The sequence below is a fragment of the Rhinatrema bivittatum genome, chromosome 1 (assembly GCF_901001135.1).
Source record: "Rhinatrema bivittatum chromosome 1, aRhiBiv1.1, whole genome shotgun sequence".
Classification (NCBI taxonomy): domain Eukaryota; kingdom Metazoa; phylum Chordata; class Amphibia; order Gymnophiona; family Rhinatrematidae; genus Rhinatrema; species Rhinatrema bivittatum.
This window is the reverse complement of record NC_042615.1, coordinates 214,803,346-214,824,831: the sequence shown is the minus strand read 5'-3', so window position 1 is coordinate 214,824,831 and position 21,486 is coordinate 214,803,346. Positions and strand designations below refer to the sequence as shown.

The window sequence follows — 21,486 nt, the reverse complement described above, 5'->3', positions numbered from 1 at the left end:
TTATAAACGTATTTATTTAAACAGGCCTATGATCTAGACTGAGTGTTTCTTAAATTGTCATCTTCATGTCCATTCCAGTCATTGTCCATTATTGCAGGCCCTCTGTGTATATGTGTTTTTGAATTTATTCTGTATTATATTTTACTATGAATGTTACTTTTGTCACCTTGAAATGGCCCCCTGAAAGTACAACAGATAAATGTTATTAAACCTGAAACTGATTAAAAAAAAAAAAAAATTCAGGCCAGCAGCTAAGGCCTCCATCTCTACTCCCTCTTCCTTGAGTGGCGTTGAAGTTGGGGCTGGTGGGTCTATTCCCCCCCCTCCCCCAATCACATAAAATCTTTCCTAAATATAGTAGGCTTACTCTACCAGGGTTGCTATCAGGCATCACATGACACCGCTGGTGGCTGGGGCCATTTAGGGGATGCTGGCAGGCGCAGGAGTGTTGGGAGTGGAGTGGGGAGAGGAGAGCCCACTCTTAAATTTCGTGACAGAATCCCCGAAGCAGGGGGCGGGCCCGGCTCCCAGCTTCTTTTGGCTTGCCACGTTAGGAAAAGATTTCTGGGGAATAGGGAGCCCAGGCCTGTTGGCCCCAGTTTCAACACCATGCAGGGGTGGTGGGGTGGGGACCTTAGCTGCTGGCTCTAACCTGTTTTTTGTAATAATTATGTAAATACATTAGTACTTATCTGTTTATATTCTTTGAATATAGCCACAGAAAGTTCATTACCTGGGAATACTTTCCCAGATATCTTTATCTATACTCTGTAGAGCATTACCCAGCTAACCCACCCCACTCCAGAACGTGCCTAAGCTTTGGGTCAGTTATCCGGGTAAAATTTTAGCCGGATAACTGGCCCTGTGGGGTTTCTCCGGATAACGCACAAGCTTTCTGGATAAACCCCTTTGAATATGGTCCTTGCAGTGATTACACAGTAAGGAGGTTATTTTCAAAAGGATTTAACCCGGTCTGTGCATGTAAATGGCCTTTTGAAAATCATGTGAGGGCCAGTGCGCATAAAAGTAACCCAGTTTCGCACATGCTTTAACGCGAATTCAGCCAATTATCTGAGGAAGTTCAAAGTGAACCTATGTGTGCAAGTTCACTTTAAAAATCTTCAATAAAGTCTGCGTGTTTAGCGTATGTCTCTTCAGTGTACTGGTTTAAAAAATCACTGTTGTGTATACTTGGTGACTGCTCAGTAAGAACAGAACCTGTGGTTTGGGATGTGTCCATGGACAACAGGAAAGTCATGCTCTTCATATTCAGGCCGATAAGAATGGTGCGCTCGGCCGAGCGCACTGTTTAACCCCTCTTTGGCCGCGCGTTTTTGATGCGCTATTATTAACCCTTATATAGTAAGGGGTAATAATAGTGCGTGGAAAACGTGCGGCCAACCCCCCTCCCCCCCCCCCCGAAACTAATAGCGCTTATCACATGAAAATGCATATTGATGAGCCTATTAGTTTCTCACCCAAAATACACCCAAAGCAGGCGTTAATTTCAGATGGCACCGGGCAAGTGTACACCCTCCAACCATCAGTTTGGAAAACGGACGTTCAATTTTGCCGGCGTCCGTTTTCCGAACCCGTGGCTATCAGCGGGTTCGACAACCGACGCTGGTAAAATTAAGCGTTGGTGTCAGACCCGTTGACAGCTGCCGCTTCCACCAATAAGGAGGCGCTAGGGACGCTCTACTGTCCCTAGCGCTTCCTTATTAATGCGGGCCCTAATTTAAATACTGAATCACGCGCCCAGGAGAGGTGCCTGGGCGGGCATTGGGAGAGCGGGCGCTCACATCGGAGCGCCCGCTCTCCCGCGGAGCTTATTGAATCGGCCAGTGAGTCCACTGTCCAATGAAAACTACAAGGACGATGTATCCTGGGCTAGATATTTTATTTTTCATGTGCAGAAACGTGAATTATGTTAACCGAACAGATATGAGCTGGCAGTCACAGAGCAACTGGATGCCTCATTTTTTTGCAAGGAGAGCTTTGACTCCAGTGAGCTGCTTTCAAGTTTCTAAAGGCTCCGCATGCGTAGCTGTGCCCAGCTACATAAAGCTGAGTAAATAAGGTGATGCAGTGCCGCTCCTCATTACAACCCCTACATATGTGAAGCCTGACTGGAGCACAAACTGCAGATTGGGTGCAGGGGTGGAGATTGAAAAGAAGGTATTAAGAATAGATAAGAGGACATGGTTATAATTGAAGTTACACAGAAATGTAATACATTGTGGCACACAGAAAAGAAAACTTTGATTAAGAGTGGGAGGGAGAAAGAAACAGACAAATTGGTATTTTGGCAAATTTGCTTAGTACTGCTGATGCAGGTTTGACTGGTACTGGCAAGGAAACTGAAAAGTTTCCAGATAGCTGGCCACTACCAACTTGCTTGAATACACTTGCCAGTTGCTGGCGGGAGCACAGTGGAAGTAGCATGGTTAGTGCTGCAGAGGGGAGGGCGCATTGTTGCTGTCAGCTGTAGCAGTCCCAGTGCAACTGGATGTGTATACCATGCATTTGCACGGGGTGGCACCACTGGGAGGGCGGCGACAACAGGAGAGGCCGCAGTCCCACCAGCAGAGTCCAACCCAACTGTAGCCGAAGAAGAGAGGCCGTAGGCCAACGAAGGAGAGAGGCTGTGGGTGGTTGGTGGCGCTCAACCGCCAGTGGCCGAAAATAAAGAAAGACCGTGGTGTTCCCTGTAATGTGTGTATGTGCGTGCCCGCACATAAAGTTTCCCACGGGCGCGCACAGCTTCCGCCCCCTATCCCCTAGTGCAGGAGGGACAGCGGAGCTGTGATGGAGTTCATCCCATCACAGCCCAAAGAGAAGAAAGGGTCCACAGGGCCATGGTGGAGCTCATCCCACCATGATCCGAAGAGAAGAGGAGGCCATGTGTGTATGTGAGAGTTTGTGTGTGTATGTATGTGAGAGAGACAGCCTGTGTGTGTGTCTGTGTGAGAGCCTATGTGTCTCTGTGAGTGCCTGTCAGAACCTGTGTGTCATACATAGGCTCTCACAGGCACACACACATAATGGGCCTGATTTTCAAAAGCATTTACATGTTTAAAAATGGGTTTTACATGTGTAAATGCACTTTATTCAAGTAAGTGGGCTTTTGAACATTACTACAATAATTACATTTACGCGTGTAAATCCTTTTTAAAATTACCCCAATGTGTCTGGAAGGGAGAGAGAGCCTTATTAGTTTTAATTTTTGGATGTAATTTGATGTTTTGCTTTTTTAAAATATTTTATTGGTGATAGGGAAAATTTGAATATTCTATTCATTAACTGGTTTGAAAAATGTATTATTTTTATGAATATGATTTTACTATTATGGTTGCTATTTTATATTTCTTGATTTTATTATTTATTTTTATAAAGAATTGTAATGTTTCTATTTTCTTTTGTTCTGTATATAGAGGATGGCATGTTGTGGATTCTAGTTCAGTTCTTCTCAGCTCGTTTCTATTTCTATTTTATGGTTTCTTTATTCTGTATTTGGTCAGGGTCCATCTGTGTTCTGCATATTTGACCAAGGTGAGGTATTTTGCTGGCATGTAGTTTCTGAGTAAGGATCTATAGCAGTCTAATTTGTTTTGTTTTCTTAATAGGAGGTGAATTGGTGTTCTAGATCCTGGTGTAATATGTACAGTGTTGACTTTTCATAGATAAGGTTGTTACTGTTTTGAGTGCTGGCAGTCAGGGTTGTTTTGGTATGGGAGGTTTACTATATTGTAGTACTAATTTGGTTAATTCATGGGTTTCTGAGGGCCAAGCCCACACTCAATTTACCTAAATTCTAATTCCATATGAGTTCCAAGTAGTTTTTTTTATTTTTTTATTTTTTTCCTGAGTTTTCTGGATGGCACCACAGCAGTGCATGTAAATGAAATATGCTTGTTGTAAGTGATATTTTTGCATCAGAAGAGAAGTACTTTCGAATGTTCTTTTTAACGTAAAATCTGTTATAAATGCATAATTGAATGGTGTGTATCTGTGAGAGGGTGTGGGAGGGTGGCATGTGCAAGGTTGTAAAGTTTGCGTAAGGTAGCTCATGGAGGGAGGGGATTGTCAGTTTTTGAAAATATAGATTGCCAAAGGGAGCTAGGCTTTTTTTTTTATGAACCAGGGACAGAGACTGAATGAACAGGGGGTGGGGGAGCAGGGCAGCACAGTAATTGTTCGCACAGGACAGCAAAAAATCTAGCATCTGCCCTGAGCTGTAGAGTGGTACTGAGGGATAATCTCATAAGAGACTTCCCTCCTGATTCACCATGACAAGCCAGCTGGGATGGGGCATACATAAAATGCGGAGAAGAATAGGGGCAGAAAAAAACCTAAATCAAAAAAAAGTACTGTTGCTAGTGCTGTGTTTGGTATCAGACAAGTGATGCAGGAGAAAAATAGTAGCAGGGAAATATAAGATACAATTAAATAATATTCATTAGAATAAAATAATATTCAAGTATTTTTCTTTTGCTTGCTGAAGTGTGCCGCCTTCTTAGTGTGAAAAAGTGGTGACCACTTCTTAAAGTAGTTTTTCAGACCTGCCGTGTCTTACTTCAGCACTATAATGAAATGTCTTGGCCTTTTAAAAAGCATACGGTAAGCTATTTTTAATTCAGAGCCTCCAAAGAAAAGCATTTATTCAGCTGCAGATGCCTCTGTGCTAGCAGTTCAATCAAAACAGACTCTACTGACCCTGCTTAGTGCATTTCTACAACCGAATATTAAAATATGTTTACACTGCCCAAAAATATCTGAACTTAGCCATTTCTAAATGAAGCATTGTTGCAGACACAATCCTGTCATCATGCCTGCAAGTGCCGTCTGACCTCTCGCTTGTTAACGATTCGTTTAAAACACTTTTGTGCCCAGCTTAAACCACTTTGAAATTTTATGTTATTTTAAGTTACTACCTGCTACATTCAGAGCCAAAGCCCGACTTCAAACGCGTTGGGTCCTAAAAACAGGACAGGGTACAATCTTTCACAGAAAAAAAAAGCAAACCACCAAGAAAGTCCTGCGAGTTTAATGAAGGGCACAACAAACGGAGAAGTAATAACAAAGTCACAAAAGTTTACAGTGCACATACCGTTTCTGTTCTAGGATGTAGAGCCAATGGAATTAGTTAAGGTGGCTTTGGCTCGTTGTCCCTGACCTGTAACACTAATTTTGTCTCTTTTCCAGTGTTTTATAAAAGTAAGCAGAGATGTGATGCAAGGTCAATCGAGTTTGCCTCTCATGATTTTCCAGTGCACGGTACTAGAACATGTCCAGTATGTTCTTACAAAGGAGCCGATGGGTATCATTTCAGCAAATGTCATTGGAAGCGGACTGACCATTGGTTTGCTTTCTCTGAAGCGCAAGGACAACAGAATTACAGGCGGCAGTTTTCCTTGAAAGTTGAAAGACGTTGTCGGGCAAAGGGGGTGGCCAGCTGAAACCCACCTTTAAATACAATAGGGTACTTGGTGCTTTGTCTGGGGAAAAAAAAATATTTCTTCTTTATTAAAACTGAAAAGGCCGTGTTCAACATCACCTTTGCTGGACTGGCAGAGTCTTTTTGGCTCTTTTATTTTAATTCCTGTGAACTGAATGGGACTAAAATCTCAAGCATTGAGAGATGTTTTTGCAGTTATGAAACTAATTTGGGAGCCTTGAATTAGTTAACCAGAGGTTTTCTGAAAAGATATAACTTTTTTCAAAGCCTTTTTGTAACTTCTGTCTAGTACAGTACAGGGGCCTTTTTTTTTTCCCATTGCTAGCTCAGTAAGTCTCCACCTTCGTAGAGAGGCCTTGAGCACATTAAAGTGTAGGACTGCCTCTGAAGCATGGTGGTCATATGGTCGCATATTTAAGAAAAGATTCAGTCTTGAGGGTATTTTTCTTCCAACTCTGCCCGTACGCTATCTGCCATGCTGCCTGCTTTTGCTCTCAGGTTTCATTAAGTGCAGAATACACTAAGAAAGTGCTATGAAAATTGGAAAGCATCCGGAAACAGTCCAGAGATAGGGAGGAAGTAGCCAGCCAGAGATACGGAGGAAAAAGTGTAAGTTGCCTCTGTAAGGGACAGAGAACAAGCAGCAGCTGCAGATTGCAGTCCAAGGGAAACATGAGCTATACACAGCCAGGAGAAAGAAACTAACAGCAGGGAGAGGAAGCATTTATTGGTGAGCCCAGGTAAGGTTTATTAGGAACTTATTTAGAGAGCAAGGTCCCTTAGAGGGAGGCCACCAGGCGTTTCTGAGGAGACGATCCAGGATAACCCAAGGCGTACCATACTGGTAAGGGGATATCCCTGTGAAAAGTCAGCGCCTGCTGCTAGGGGGGTTAGCAACTCGACAGTATGCAAGCAGAAAAGGGTATTTTGGTTGCTGCATGGAGTTTATGAGGGATCTGAAGTTAAACACCTTCTGTACATGGTTATAATAACCTAGGGGCCTCCATGTTGCATTCAGTGGCGGAAGAGTTTAGTAAAGGAAGAAAAGTAAACAGAAGGCATAGGGTAAACACCTTGCTGGCCAGACTGGATGGACCATTTTGGTCTTTAGCTGCTGTCTTGTACTGTTTTACTCTGTTATGACAGAAATTTTCTAATTAGAAAAAATAAAATATTCCACTGTCTTTTTTTTTTTTTAATTTACACTTGTATTTTCCCTATGAAATTAGCAACCTCTAATGACTGTTGTGTTGCATTGATTTAATGCGTAGGAGGAGTGGTTGAATAGATGCCAACATTTTAACCATGGGATTGCAAAGGAAAAAAAAATCCCAAACACTGAACCTAAAGCATATTGTTTTAAATAAAACAAGAAGAAAGCCTTGATGTCCAGCATGATTTATTGCTTTCCCCTTTGGGACATAAGAGATAATCTGAGAAGGCAGATGAAAGGGAAGTATTTTGGTTTAGCTTCCACTCCATCATTCAGTCCCTTCATTTTCCTTACTAAATTATCCTGAAGTGGAACTCTACTGAATAAAATTCATCAACAATGATCAAAAAGGTCAAAGATCCTTTTGTCTTCCTCCTTATGGAGCCAGTCCAACTCTGAGTCAGTGAACTACAGTAATGAAATTAGCAACAAGTTTCAGGCTGACAGTGAGATAGGGAATCATTTTCTGACTACTGAAGGTTCCTAATCATTTATGTGCTCTTATCTTTTTTGGATTTTGTCTTAGGGGGACGAACCAAAGAATCCATAACATTTCCCGAGACTTGTCCAGAAAATTTAGCTTACCGGGTCTTTTTAACAAAATCCACACTGGACCTTACAGATCCAAGCTTGGTTTTAGCTTACCACAGTTTTATACTAGGCAGGAGCTGGTAGCACATAGCTGACAGCAAAGTAAGCGCAATGTTTTTTTATATGTTTTAGGGAGAATTTGCATTCTCTTATTGTCTGGTCAAATGAAAGTATTTGTGTCTAAAGATAAGGAATGGATCCACGCAAAATGTTAACTAGCTTACTTTTTTTTTTTTATTACTGGTACTGTCCCCTTTATGACAGCACTGGCAAGTCCGTGATGTCACAGTGCTCGTGTTTCCCACCGTGAGGAGGACTTGCCCTGCAGCTGCTAGCAAGAAATGAATGCACCAAACAATTTACTTCTGTAAACTTTGGATCATGGCATCCACCTTAAAATATGAAGAAAAATAACTTCATTTTTAATCAGCAGAAATATCCCTATATAGTAGTATTGGTAATGCTAAACATTTTTAAACAATTTTATAAGGGCAGTATTAAAAAAAAAAAAAAAAAAGACAAGAAATGTTAGACCCAGAGTTCATAATCTGTGCAACTCATTTCAAGGCTTAGGATCCGCCTGTGACTTGCTCAGCATTTAAACATTTTAATAACAGAACATACTAAAACATGGCTTATACTCCACTGTCAAGGTCAGAAGATTAAATGCAAGCATGCATTTTTCGGATTCACATCCCTACTGGAGTGACATCTGAATGAGAATACTCCTGTCTCCACCTAATCCAGGCCAACCCTGAAGGGCTGATTCACTTCTGATTTTATCCCGTTGTCTCTATGGGCTGGAAGTTCCAATTTCTCGAGTAAAGGCAGGATTTATAGGTCCATTGATGCAATGGGGCTAAACCAAGACTGGATCAGCCTATAGTAATCTTAGCTGTAACTAAAAAAAAAATAATTCTTTTTACTGAGCATTCAGATGCGAGGTAGCAGGCATTCCCTAATAGCTAATGTTCATTTCTCAGGCTTATTCCAGACAAGCTGAATGTAAGATTCTTAGCCTACTGTTTGTAGCAAAGCTTATACGTAATACATTCTTTAAACATCTTTATAGCTATAAAATTTCAGTGTTTCACCCAAACTTTTTTTTATTTTTTTTAAAGCATCTCTGTTTTCCTAATTTTGAAGCATGACCCATTTTTCATTTATTTAATTTCAGGATATCTGAACGTGCTGTCCAACAGCCGCTGGCGAGAGCGCTGGTGTCGAGTGAAAGATAATAAGCTTATTTTCCACAAGGACAGAACAGACTTGAAGACCCATATTGTTTCTATTCCTCTCCGAGGCTGTGACGTCATTCCAGGTTTGGATGCCAAGCACCCCCTGTCATTCCGCCTTCTTCGGAATGGGCAGGAGGTTGCAGTTCTGGAGGTACCATGCTCTCTTGTTTGTTGAAATAAGACTATACCTGCTGTAAATGGCACTGCAGCCAAAATTATTTCTTACTCCAAAAAGGGATTTAGGAGATTTGTTTCTTTACTTGTGTATAATCTGAACTTGATACTTATACTGTTGTATATTGTGCCTTTATACAAAACTCTTTTGCAAAGCGCAGTACAGTGCAGATACGGAGTGAATATGAACGTTTTATTTTTATATTACCTTAATGCAACAAAAATGCTTAGTTAGTGCCCTGGAATTGTTTCAATGCTGGATGCTTGTAATTTAAATTTGCAAATACTTTGATGGTCATCATTCATTGCAATTGCCTTATGTAGAATAATGGTTTAGGTTATTACCACAAAATATTTTTTAATTCAGTTCTACAGCCTTGTGTAAACAAAAAAACAATTTTTTTCTGAAACATTTTCAAAATACTTGTAAATAAATGTTGACAATTACCATTTTATTAGACCTGATACTGTCCTTGAAGAATATGCATGACCTTTTGAGTACTGGGTATTCTTTATTGATCCTTCAAATCATTGTTTGTTTTGAAAGGCTTCTTCCTCTGAAAACATGGGCAGATGGATTGGAATTTTGTTGGCTGAAACTGGTTCATCCACGGATCCTGGAGCCCTGCATTATGACTATATTGACGTAGAGATGACTGCAAATATAATACAAACTGCCAAACAGTCCTTCTGGTAAGAGACCTTCAACATAGGGTAGCTTTTTTAAAATAAATATCCAGATCTGTGCAGATTTCCATGAAATATGCTCATTTGTTTACTAATATTATAAAAAGAGGAACTTTTGGATTAAATATCCTTTGAGAAGACAAAACAATATACCAGAATTTCTACTGCTAGGTGAAGAGAATTCCTTAGATGAGAACTGTAATGAGAAAACATGTTTGCCAAAAGTAGACATCTGGACTCATGAAATGGTCATTGGTCTTAGATATTAAGACATTTCCTGATCCAATTACATTTGTGGTTAGATAGAACTGGTAGAATCTGCAGTACTATGCAAGCAAGGCACTGCTAACTCACTATAGACATGCAGGAAAGGGGTTTTTTTTCACACTTTTTATGTGACTCTGTGGTTTGTATGCTGAATACTTGCCCATTGGAAAAGGCTGTTTCAATCAATCACATCATGTAACACTGTCTTTTCCAGTGAATTGATCCTTAAGAGAATGATTTCTCAAAGGGATTTAGCCACATACCTAAGTAGTTACTGGGCAAGATTGTCCAGGTTGGCCTCTCCCTCTCCCTGTCAGAGCAGCTAACATGATATGCGGGCTTTCACAATGTACACACTTTTAGATGGATCAGAAAGAAGTGGTCTCAGTGAAGTGTTTAAGTCAGCGGGAGTAAACAATGCCAGTACATTTTAAATGTCAAATATATGCAAAGTTTGTCCCTATTCTGCCACATTCAGAAATAGCAATTTCCTAGTCTGTGGATCCAAGATGGATTCAAGAACAGTGGGTTATGCACATCTATCAGCAGATGGAGATGGAGCAAACTGTTGTCACAGTATATATAGCCCTGCCGTGATATATCAGCCTGCCAGTATTCTCCGTCTCCAGCAGCTGATGGACATGCATTTCCCTACTTGGGATTGCTTTAGAATTTAGAGGAGTTTTGAGTTGCTCCGCTCTCCTGCGGTGATACCTAATGGTCCCTCCTCCAATTGAGAATTCCTGAGGTGATTTCCATGGTCTCTCAGATGAGTGCCTTGGTCTGATAGCTCGTTCTTCAGCTGATGTGGACTTAGCTGATTTAAGCAACTGAAAGGCAGCAGGTGCAGGAAGCTGAGCGTGGCAGTGACTGTATATGCCCTCTCTCCCTGCAGCCGGAGACTGTCTCTGTACTCAGTAGGGAAAGGTTGAGCTCAGGTAAGTTAAAAATAAATAAATATCGTCAGAGACAGAGTCAAGAGGTTGTTGTAGGACTTCCTCTGGTCTCCGTGCTCTTTGTGCCATTCCAATGTTCATTCCTGCTCCCATGGGGGTTAAGGGACCTGGGCAGTGGGGCGGGTTGAGCAGCCCGGGTGGGCTAGGCCCCACGGTTAGGCTTTTTTTTCTGTGCGCCGCATGGTAGGCCGCAGCGGCGTTTTCGCACGCCTTTTTTCTGTGCATTTGGCTGCCCTCTACAGGATTGTCAGTGCATACAAGTGTGTCCAGCTGTGCATCTGAAATGTGCACCCAGTTTCTTTTGGGTGCACTGCCTGTGCGCAGATTCCAGAACATATTGGTTGTGCGCCCAGGATTGGTATGGTGACAGTGCGCTTAGGTTTGCAGTGCATAGCCTTGGGATGCCTAAATTTTGTGCCCCTAAATTTTTTTAGCGTAAATTCAGCTGGACACACATCTTCAGTCACCTCTTAAGCATACTGACGAACTAATGGCGCCTGTGGTTAAGAAACCTAAGCTCATTTCCTCTGTGCTGCATATTCTGGCATCTCAGCCTGGAGTACCCACTAACTTGTGCCAACGCTGCTTAGAGGCTCAAGGAGAATTATCTTCCTCTGATTTTACTAAGCCTGGTTCTTCCCAGCCTTATGATGGCAGGAGGGATGCCTGACTTTGGAACTCCCTTGACTGGTTCCTCGGCAGGAGATGGCAGCTCAATGGGCGCTGCACAAGTGCCTCCTATTCTTGGCATGGATCCTTCTGCCTTTTCTTGGGAATAATATTTTCAAGGATTGCAATCCATTCTTCAAGGACAGTCCTCAGCCCCGTCCAATCCTGTCAGGTCAGATTCTCAGGTAGTAGCCTCTCCCTCTTCCGGTACTACGGTTAAATGCCAGAGTACACCTCGATTGACTGCAAGTACTCCCAATAGGAATCCGGATGGCATTGATGATGAGGTAGATCCTGACTCTCTGGAGGATGGGGAAAATCCTCCGGGGCTGGAACTGTGTAGGTCTATGTTGATGATCTTTCATAGAGATGAACTGCCGGCCCTGATTTTCAAGACGTTGCAGATACTGGGAGTACCTGGGGCAATTCCATATCTGAGCCAAAGAAAAATCCCATTTTGGTTTCTTTGCATAAAGCCTCTTGTTTTTTCCCTGTTATGGAGGCCATTCAAGAATTGATTGATTTTGAGTGAGATGCCTCAGAGGAAAATTTCAAAGGGGGTCAGACTTTGGAAGGCCTGTACCCCTGGATCCAGTAGTGAGCGAATGTTTGAGTTTTCTGAAAGTGGATGTGCTTGTTTGTGCCATCTCTAAATGGAATACTATCCCGTGGAGGGAGGAGCGGCCTTGAAGGATGTGCATGATCGGAAGATTGAGACCATACTTAAGCATTTGAAGCAGTGGCAATGACCTTGCAGATATCTTCTGTTTCCCTGGTGGCTCGCTCTTGTTTGCTTTTCTCAAAGGAGGCAGATGACTCTGCGGTGAATTCCAGGGCAGTTATGGAATCTGCTGCCGCCTTTTTAGTAGATGCGGGCTGCGATTTGATCGTACCTTGGCCAGAGTAGTGGTTTCGGTAATAGCTGCCATGAGCCAGTTATGGTTGAGAATTGCTCAGCCAATACAATGACCAAAGCTAATCTTACAAAATTGCCTTTGAAAAGCTCACTCTTGTTTGGGAGTGAGTTGGAGAAACTGGTCAGTAAGTGGGGTGAATCCCCCAGTTCCTCGGTTGCCAGAGGATAAGAAGCAGTTGCCTTGGGACATGTTCGTGGTGTCTCCCTGCCACTGCCTGCAAAAGAAGCAGGCAGTGGAGTGTACACTGTCAAGGCTCCTCAGTCTGAGGGCTGTGATTCCAGTACCCACGTCTCAAGTAAATATGGGTTGATATTCCATTTATTTTGTTGTGCCCAAGAAGGGAGGGCTCCTTTCATCCCATCTTGGATCTCAAAGGGGTCAACCATCATTTGCGGGTGACTTATTTTCAAATAGAAACGTTGCACTCTGTGATAATGGTGATGCAGTCGGGGGAATTTCTGACCACCTTGGATCTGTCAGAGGCTTACCTTCATATTCCCATCCAATTGGAGCACTGATGTTTTCTGTGTTTTGCAATGTTAGGGTTCCATTATCAGTTTCGGGCGCTGCCTTTTGGTCTGGCCAACGTTTCCAGAACTTTTTCCAAGGTTATGGTGGTGATGATGGCAGATTTGAGAAAGGATGGGATCCTGGTACACCCATATTTGGATGATTGGCTGTTTCATGCCAGATCTCTAGAAGAGAGCCACTTGATGTCCCTCAAGGGTAATTTCTCTGTTGCAGGAGCTTGGTTGGGTGGTGAACCCAGCCAAGAGCCATCTTCAGCCATCCCAGTCATTGGAGTATTTGGGGATCCGGTTCAACATGGGACAGGATAGTGTTTTTCTACCAGAAATTCGGGTCCAGAGATTGATGTCTCAAGTACGTCAGTTGATGAACACCATTCACCCAACAGTGTGGTCCTACCTACAGGTAATCGGCTTGATGGCAGCTACCCTGGAAGTGGTGCCGTGAGCAAGGGCACATATGTGACCTCTTCAGCGCTCTCTTATATCTCGGTGGAACTTGCAGTCTCAGGATTATGTAGTGCAGCTCCACTTGCTGATGGAAATCTGTTCCTGCCTCCAGTGTTGGTTGCAGGAGGATCATCTGAGAAAGCGAGTTCCCTGCCCACTCTGGTCTAGTTGCTACTCATGACATATGCGAGTCTCCATGGTTGGGGGGCTCACTGTTTGGAGTTAATGGCTTAGGGGCACTGGAATTCAGAAGAGTCTCTCTGGAACATCAATTGGCTGGAAGCTTGGGTGATCCGGTTGGCATGCTTGCAGTTCAGTGGCAGGCTACGGAATCAAGCGGTTCTCGTGATGTCTGACAACATGATGACGATGGCCTATATCCATCGTCAGGGAGGAACCAAGAGCCAGCAAGCGTCACAGGAAATAGACCAGCTGATGGAATGGCGGAAGGTCATCTGCAGATGATCTCAGCCTCTCACACTGCAGGAAAAGACAACGTAAGAGTGGATTTTCTCAGCAGGGAGAGTCTGGCCCTAGGAGAGTGGGTGTTGTCAGCCGTGGCATTTCAGCTGATTTTGGATCACTGGGACCTTCCATTCCTAGACCTGCTGGCGACTTCTTGAAATGCGAAAGTTCTTCGATTCTACAGTGACAGGAGAGATCTGAGGTCCCTGGGAATAGACGTTCTCTTACAGGTCTGGTCGGAAGACAGATTGCTTTGTCTTTTCTCTGTGGCCCTTGCTGGACAGGATAATTCACAAGATCGAAGGCCACAGGGGGCTAGTATTCCTGGTGGCATCGGACTGGCCAAGGCATCCGTGATATTAGGATTTGCGATGACGCCTGTTGGAGGCCCCCCTTTGTCTTCTGCTGCACATGGATCTGCTACAGCAGGGCCCGGTTCTTTACAAGGATCTGACTCAATTCTGTTTTACAGTTTGTCCCTTGAGAAGGCTTGCCTATTAAAGCATAGTTATTCCTCTGCGGGGATTGCCACTTTATTCCATGCTCGCAAGTTCTAACTTCCTTGGCTTATGTATGGGCTTGGAGAGTTTGAGGCCTGGTGTGAGGAGTGGGGTGTTCTTCCTCATTCAGTTAAGATCCCACTCATTCTGGATTTTTTGCAGGAAGGATTGAATAAAGGCTTGGCCCTTAATTCCTTGAACATGCAGGTTGCGGCTCTTGCATGTTTCAGAGGCCTGGTGAATGGTGTTTCTTTATCGTCTCATCCTGATGTGGCCCATTTTTTGAAGAGAGTGAAGCGTCTTAGGCCTCCCTTGATGTTACCGGTTCCATTGTGGAGTTTTAATTTGGTGCTGGACTTTTTGGCAGACTGTATGTTCCAACCACTGCGTATCCTTTCCTTACGGTTGTTGATCTTGAAGACTGTATTCCTGGCAGCTATATGTTCTGCACGTCAGCTGCAGGCTTTGTCTTGCCAGGAGCCGTTCCTTCGGGTGACTCTGAGGGCATTACAGCTGCCTACTTTGTTCCATCCTTCTTTCCCAAGGTAGTCTTGGACTTTCATTTGAATCAGTCCATCTCCTTGCCATTCCTGCATAAGGTCAGGGATGTGGAGGAGTTTCGCCTTTTGATCTCCTTGGATATTATGCATCTTATCATGCATCTTATCATGCGGTATCTGGAGGTCTCCGAGTCTTTTTGAAAAACGGATCGCCTGTTTGTTCTCTATGGCAGGAGTAAGCAGGGCGCTCTGGCTTTGCGGGCTACCATAGCTCATTGGATTAACGAGGTGATCACGGCCATGTATGTGGATGCTGGAAAGTTGCTGCCTACTCAGGTTAGAGCTCATTCCACTAGGGCTCAGGTAGCGTCATGGGTGGAGGTTAGTCTGTTGTCTCCCGTCGATATCTGCCGAGCTGCAACATGGTCCTCCTTACACACTTTTTCCAGGTTTTATCATCTGGATATACAGGCCTGGGAGGATGCAGCCTTTGCACTTGAGGTGTTGACTGGACCACAGGCGGCCTCCCACCCTCTTGGGGAGTAGTTTTGGTACATCCCACTGGTCCTGAGTCCATCTGTCTACATACTAGGAAATGGAGAAATTACTTACCAGCTAATTTCATTTTCCTTTGTGTAGACAGATGGATTCAGCTTCCTGCCCTCGACTGCTACATGAATGTCAATAGTTCTTCTGTGGTGCTCTGGGTCCCAAGGGATTACTGGTAAGGGTTCATCCAGTTCCTAGCTTGGGGTTCCTAGAATCTTCTGTGAGTTCAGTGTTTATGGTTGGTTGAGTACAGTTCTGGTTTTAGTCAAGTTTTTTGCTAGTCTGTCCACAGTTGCTTTTGAAGCGAATACTTGGCAGGCTGGGGTCACTGCAGGTCTATATATACTGTGACGTCAGCTTGCTCAGTCTCCATCTGCTGGCAGGGGAGCATAACCCACTGGTCCTGAATCCATCTGTCTACACTAAGGAAAATGAAATTATCAGTTAGGTAATTTCTCCATTATCTGCTAAATATGTAATAAGAGGCAGGCAATATAAAATATAAATATAAAAGTTTATCGATTTGGCCCTGCAGTAAGGGATTGCAGGAAAAAGGATTAGAAATTAGATACTATAGATTTTTATGTCTACAAGAGGGGTGTTCCAAAAGGTTAGACATTATTTCTCTTGTGCTGAATCACTATAATAGTGTAAAAGGAAATTTTATTTATGAAAGATTATAAATTATTCTATTCACAATAACATAATTTTTTACAATTGATTGCTATTTATATATCTTCACTTTTTCTCAGGACCCTCAGGGAAAGTATGCTTCAGAAAGCAATGTTTTTACGCTAAATTATCTCTTCAGCCTAAAATCACATGATGTACATATCTTAGGGATTTTGTCTCAGATGAATTGTGGAATTCAGTAGTGCCTTTGCAGGGCATCTCCTTCCTAACCTTTCTTATGGTGCACATATGTGTATCTGTTGGTCTCTGGTCTCTTGTGATGATCTGTAAGTATGAATTTTTATATTCTGTGCTGAACTGTGTGCCTGTGTCTATCCTCTGATGGTCCTCATCTATATCTATGAATCTCTCTTGATGTCTGTGTCTGTGAATCTTTTCCTGTTGCTTTTGTGTGCATGCCTACCTTCTGTTCTTCTGGTCTGTGTATGGGAATGTGTGAATCTTCAGATCTCTGTATTGTAGTGATGCAGCATTGTTGGTCACCTGTTAGTAACCTCAATGCACAGCAGGCCATTGGTTGAGATAGTCTGTAGATGGGGAGGAGGGGCAGGAGAGCAAGACCAGATTTTTACCAATTCTTCAGATGACCAACAGTAGGAAGCATGAAACTGATCTTTGCTGGGTTTTGGGGCAATCACTGTTCAGCCTTCAGTTGTGTATTCAGTGGAATGGCTGTTGAGGTGGAGAAGAAAAGAGGGAGGGGTGAGATCAGTCTTTGCCTGCAGCCATTATCAACTCCAACTGTTAGTCTTGTAAGATCTGGCCTCTGTTATCTAGTGGGTGGTTCCATTTGACATTTCTTTGTTCGCTGTGCCATTCAGGCGGAGGAGGTTCACAGTATTACATACTTTTTCAGTACACTACCCCTCTCCAGACGACTACTTAATATTCATTTCTCCAACTGACAAGTTTCTTTGGGTGGGAGGAGGGTCACAGTATCAGTTTTTCAATATTCAGCATTCTCGCTGACAAGTTTCTTCAGCTATCTTTTTATCTCAGAACATGCAGTCAAATGTTTAAGATGCAGTTCATAATTCAGCACAATAAATAACTCATCCTTCAATAGAAGCACATTTTTCTCCTGGATTTTGTGGCAGCTTTTAAAGAAGAAGAGAATGTTCTACAAATGTAACTGCTAATAAATTGTCCAGCTTGTGCTGGAGAGGCAAAAATGCCTGAAAATTATTTCTGTAAGCTGATAAGTCTAATAACTAAGCGATAGATGCTCAGATATCACTGTCTTCAGTAAGTTAGCTGGGTAGGACAAATCCTGCTAACTTACAAGGGATATCCAGTGGCAAGGCTTATGCTGCTGGATATCCCTGAAGAAATTGCTAGTTAGCTGGATAAGTCTTGTGTGACTAACTTCAGACAGGTCTGACTTATCCGATTAACTTAACCGGATGTCCAAATATCAGTACTTATCCGGCAAAGTTAACCGGATAAGTAACTCTTCCCCGATACGTCCATTTTCCACCCACTGCTTAACCAGATAAGTGCTTATCTAAGTGCTGACTGGTGAATGGAATCAGATATTCAGCTGTCGCCCCTTAGCCAGATATGTGACGCAGAATGGGATTGGCTTGAACTTAGGGGCAATTAATATATATATATTTTTTTATTTATCTCTTCCTTGCCAAAAACAGTGCCCAAGGCAGCTCACGGGTATAAGAAACTAAAACTGCTTGCCCACACTGTGATCACCAAAACTATTTACAAAGCCCAACTTCATAACTATCACTGGGATAGCAAGAATAATACACAAAAAATATAGAGATTTTTTTCATTTCTATAGCTTTATATTTATAAGGAAATAAAGAATGTTACAAAGGAACTAAGGGGTTATATCCCCATGTATTTTGAAATCAGAAGTGTCCCAACCCTCATAAGGGTCTCATTTATGTTGTTCACATTGGCAAGAGTCACTGGTAGCCTGCAAGTCAGAAGGCCTGACAAGTGCTCGATATCTGCCTTGGTTATCTGATGGATACTGCTATAGTGCTCTTCCGAGCCAGCAGTTGGGCAGAGGAATGGAATAAGCTGCCAGGATAAGTGGGGATAACCATTATCATAAAACACACGCAGGAAGGGCATAGTTTGGGCAATTTTCAGTTTGCCTGCTGGAGTTTAAAGAAAAACCTTCTGAAAATTGTCCCCTACATTAACTTCACACTTGACACGCAACATAAGGATTCATTGTCTTCCACATCTACCCAGAAGAATTGTATCTCAAGGATCAGGACCACAGATGGAAAGGAAGTGGGGGACAATTTTCATGCTCCCCTATGGCCAGGGGTGGCTCAAGGCAATCCGCTGCCTGAGGCAAAGGATAAGATGGCGGCAGCGTCCCCCTCCCCCCCCCCCCCCCCCCACACACACACCCATGGCCCAGTGCAGGTGAAATCACCAAGGGCCAGGGCAGGGGGAAGGCAATGGAGGGTGAAGTGACTTGCCCAAGGTCACAAGGAATGGCAATAGGATTTGAACCCTGGCTTCCCTTGTTTGCAGCCCTCTACTCTAACCACTCAGTTTTTGGAAGTTATTTTTTTGTTCTCAGTTTTCAGCATCCACACTATGGGATGCCGGAGAAATGTTTAATGGGGCAGGGTGGCCTTTGGCCGCCCCACCTCCTGGGCCTAGAAATAGGACTCCTCCATTCCCTGTTGCCTGCCTCCCACCTTTCTCCAGGATCTGCCCCTGGGGGTGTGAGAGGTTTGTGAATGGTGGGAGTCTGTGTGTGTGACACTTTCTCTCTTAGGGCTGATAGAAGGGTATTAGATGCCCTAGACAAACCTTACAGCCTTTCATTCCCCCTACCCTCCCCTCCCCACACAATTAAAACTGATGCATTCTTTTCCGTTTTAAAATTTTATTAACTTCCCCAATCTAAAAAGGCAGGTTGCTTATGGAAAATAGACAAAGTACAATCTTCTGATTGTATCACTTACAACATATATATTGTATAGGCTGACACTGCAAAAAAACACATTTTCAATAATAATAATAGCTTAATAGACTTACTAAACTATCTTTCTCATAATAATCAAGGCGGGATTAGGATTAGGCCTGTGGTAAAGTGCACTGGGTGTGGACTTGACCCATAGAAAGCCAGAAATAAACTGAGCTACAATTCCAATATAGTAAGCCTTCCATATCATAATTGCCAGCACTGCCCATGGCCAGTGCCAAGGGTATTAAAGGCCCTAGGAAAACTTTATAACCTTGCACCCCCACACCCCATCACATCCTCCTCACACACAATTACAAATTATGCATTTATTATACAGATTTTACATGAAAAAGAACATTCAAAGTATGGTCTTCCAAGGTAAAAAATATCACTTACAATATGTATATTATATTTACATGCACTGCTGAGGTGCCACCCAGAAAACCCTGCAAAAAAGCAAGAGACACTTGGAATCTCTATGGTAATAGGTCTACTGTAATGCATCCTTAGGCATGGGCATGACCCTCAGAGAGCCATGAGAAAAAATAACTTCTATATAAAAATAGCACTAACTGCCAGCACTCAAACAGCAACAACCCTACCTATGAAAGTTAGTACAACAAATATTACACCAGGCCTAAAATAGTAGTAAAACTCCTATTAGGAAAACAGAAGAAGCCAAGCTGCTATAGATCCCTACATAGAAACTACACTCTAATGGAATAACTCACTTCAGTCACAGCTGCAAAACACAGATAGATCCTCAAATACAGAATAAAAGACCATACAGTATAAATAGAAATGTATGGACAAAAATTGAACTGGAAACTGCAACAAACCAAATTCTGTATGCATTGCAGCAATGTAAAAAGCAGAAACATTAACATTCTTTATAAAACAAAATTAGTAAAAACATACCAATAAAAAGAACAATTCAAAACAATTAATGAATAGAATAACATTCAATAATTAAAAACTCATAAAAAATCTTCTAAACATCAATAAAATATTTCAAAACAGACACATCAAATAACACCCAACAATTAAAATAAGGATTTTAAAAAATCCCTGTTATCCTTACCTTGGAACATTTGATTTCCAGATGCCCTGAAATTGTCATGGATTTTCAGGCAGAGAATAACTGGGGTAGTTGTGCTCCCTCTCATACACACACATGCTCTCTGTCACTCCCCCACATATATACACACATGCTCTCTCTCGCTCTCCCACACACAAGCACACATGCTTTCTCACTTTCACACACGTAAGCAAACATGCCTTCTCTCCCACACACAAGCACACATACTCTCTCACTCTCCCAGACACATGCAAACATGCTCTCTCCCACATAAATCCTCTTTCACTTTCCCATACACACATGCACATATGCTCTCTCTTTCCCACACACAAATACACACATGCTCTCACTCTCCCATACACATGCACACAAGCTGTCTCTCACTTTCCTGCACACATGCGCACTCTCACTCACTTCCTTCTTGACCTAAAAGGCAGCAGCAATCTCCTTCTTCAGCCCCTGTGGCCAAGGGAACGATTTCCGGCCACGGGGCCGCACCAACATTGGACTACTTCCAGCAGGGGCGCTCCTTCTTCTCCAAAGCAGTGCAGCCCAGCCGAAATTGTCGACATAAGAACATAAGAAATTGCCATGCTGGGTCAGACCAAGGGTTCATCAAGCCCAGCATCCTGTTTCCAACAGGGGCCAAACCAGGCCACAAGAACCTGGCAATTACCCAAACACTAAGAAGAACCCATGCTACTGATGCAATTAATAGCAGTGGCTATTCCCTAAGTAAACTTGATTAATAGCCGTTAATGGACTTCTCCTCCAAGAACTTATCCAAACCTTTTTTGAACCCAGCTACCCTAACTGCACTAACCACATCCTCTGGCAACAAATTCCAGAGCTTTATTGTGCGTTGAGTGAAAAAGAATTTTCTCCGATTAGTCTTAAATGTGTTACTTGCTGACTTCATGGAATGCCCCCTAGTCCTTCTATTATTCGAAAGTGTAAAAAACCGATTCACATCTACTCGTTCAAGACCTCTCATGATCTTAAAGACCTCTATCATATCCTCCCTCAGCCGTCTCTTCTCCAAGCTGAACAGCCCTAACCTCTTCAGCCTTTCCTCATAGGGAAGCTGTTCCATCCCCTTTATCATTTTGGTTGCCCTTCTCTGTACCTTCTCTATTGCAACTATATTTTTTTTGAGATGCGGCGACCAGAATTGTACACAGTATTCAAGGTGCGGTCTCACCATGGAGCGATATAGAGGCATTATGACATCTTCCGTTTTATTAACCATTCCCTTCCTAATAATTCCTAACATTCTCTTTGCTTTTTTGACTGCTGCAGCACACTGAGCCGACGATTTTAAAGTATTATCCACTATGATGCCTAGATCTTTTTCCTGGTTGGTAGTTCCTAATATGGAACCTAACATTGTGTAACTACAGCAAGGGTTAAAGAACATATGGGAATTTCATAGAGATATCCTTTTGTGTACTTTACTGGGCCAACCCTAACCCTGCCCTAGGTGTACCGTTCCTTTTCTTAGCTTGAGAAGGGGCAATTTTCAAAGGGATTTCCATTGCTAAATGGTTGTCCACCCATCCTCTTAAAAAGTGCCCTCATGTATATAAAATTTGGATGTCACAACT

General features: G+C 42.8%; 1 protein-coding gene across 3 annotated transcripts in view; it reads left to right on the top strand.

Moving 5' to 3' along the window:
* The window catches only part of AFAP1 (actin filament associated protein 1), a 440,313-nt gene that overhangs the window by 360,740 nt on the left and 58,087 nt on the right, over positions 1–21,486 (top strand). For all 3 annotated transcript variants that reach the window (XM_029591685.1, XM_029591691.1, XM_029591678.1), the window contains 2 exons: positions 8,440–8,651; positions 9,222–9,367. In XM_029591685.1, the coding sequence (XP_029447545.1) occupies positions 8,440–8,651; positions 9,222–9,367 (358 nt within the window). The remainder of the gene's footprint in view (positions 1–8,439; positions 8,652–9,221; positions 9,368–21,486) is intronic.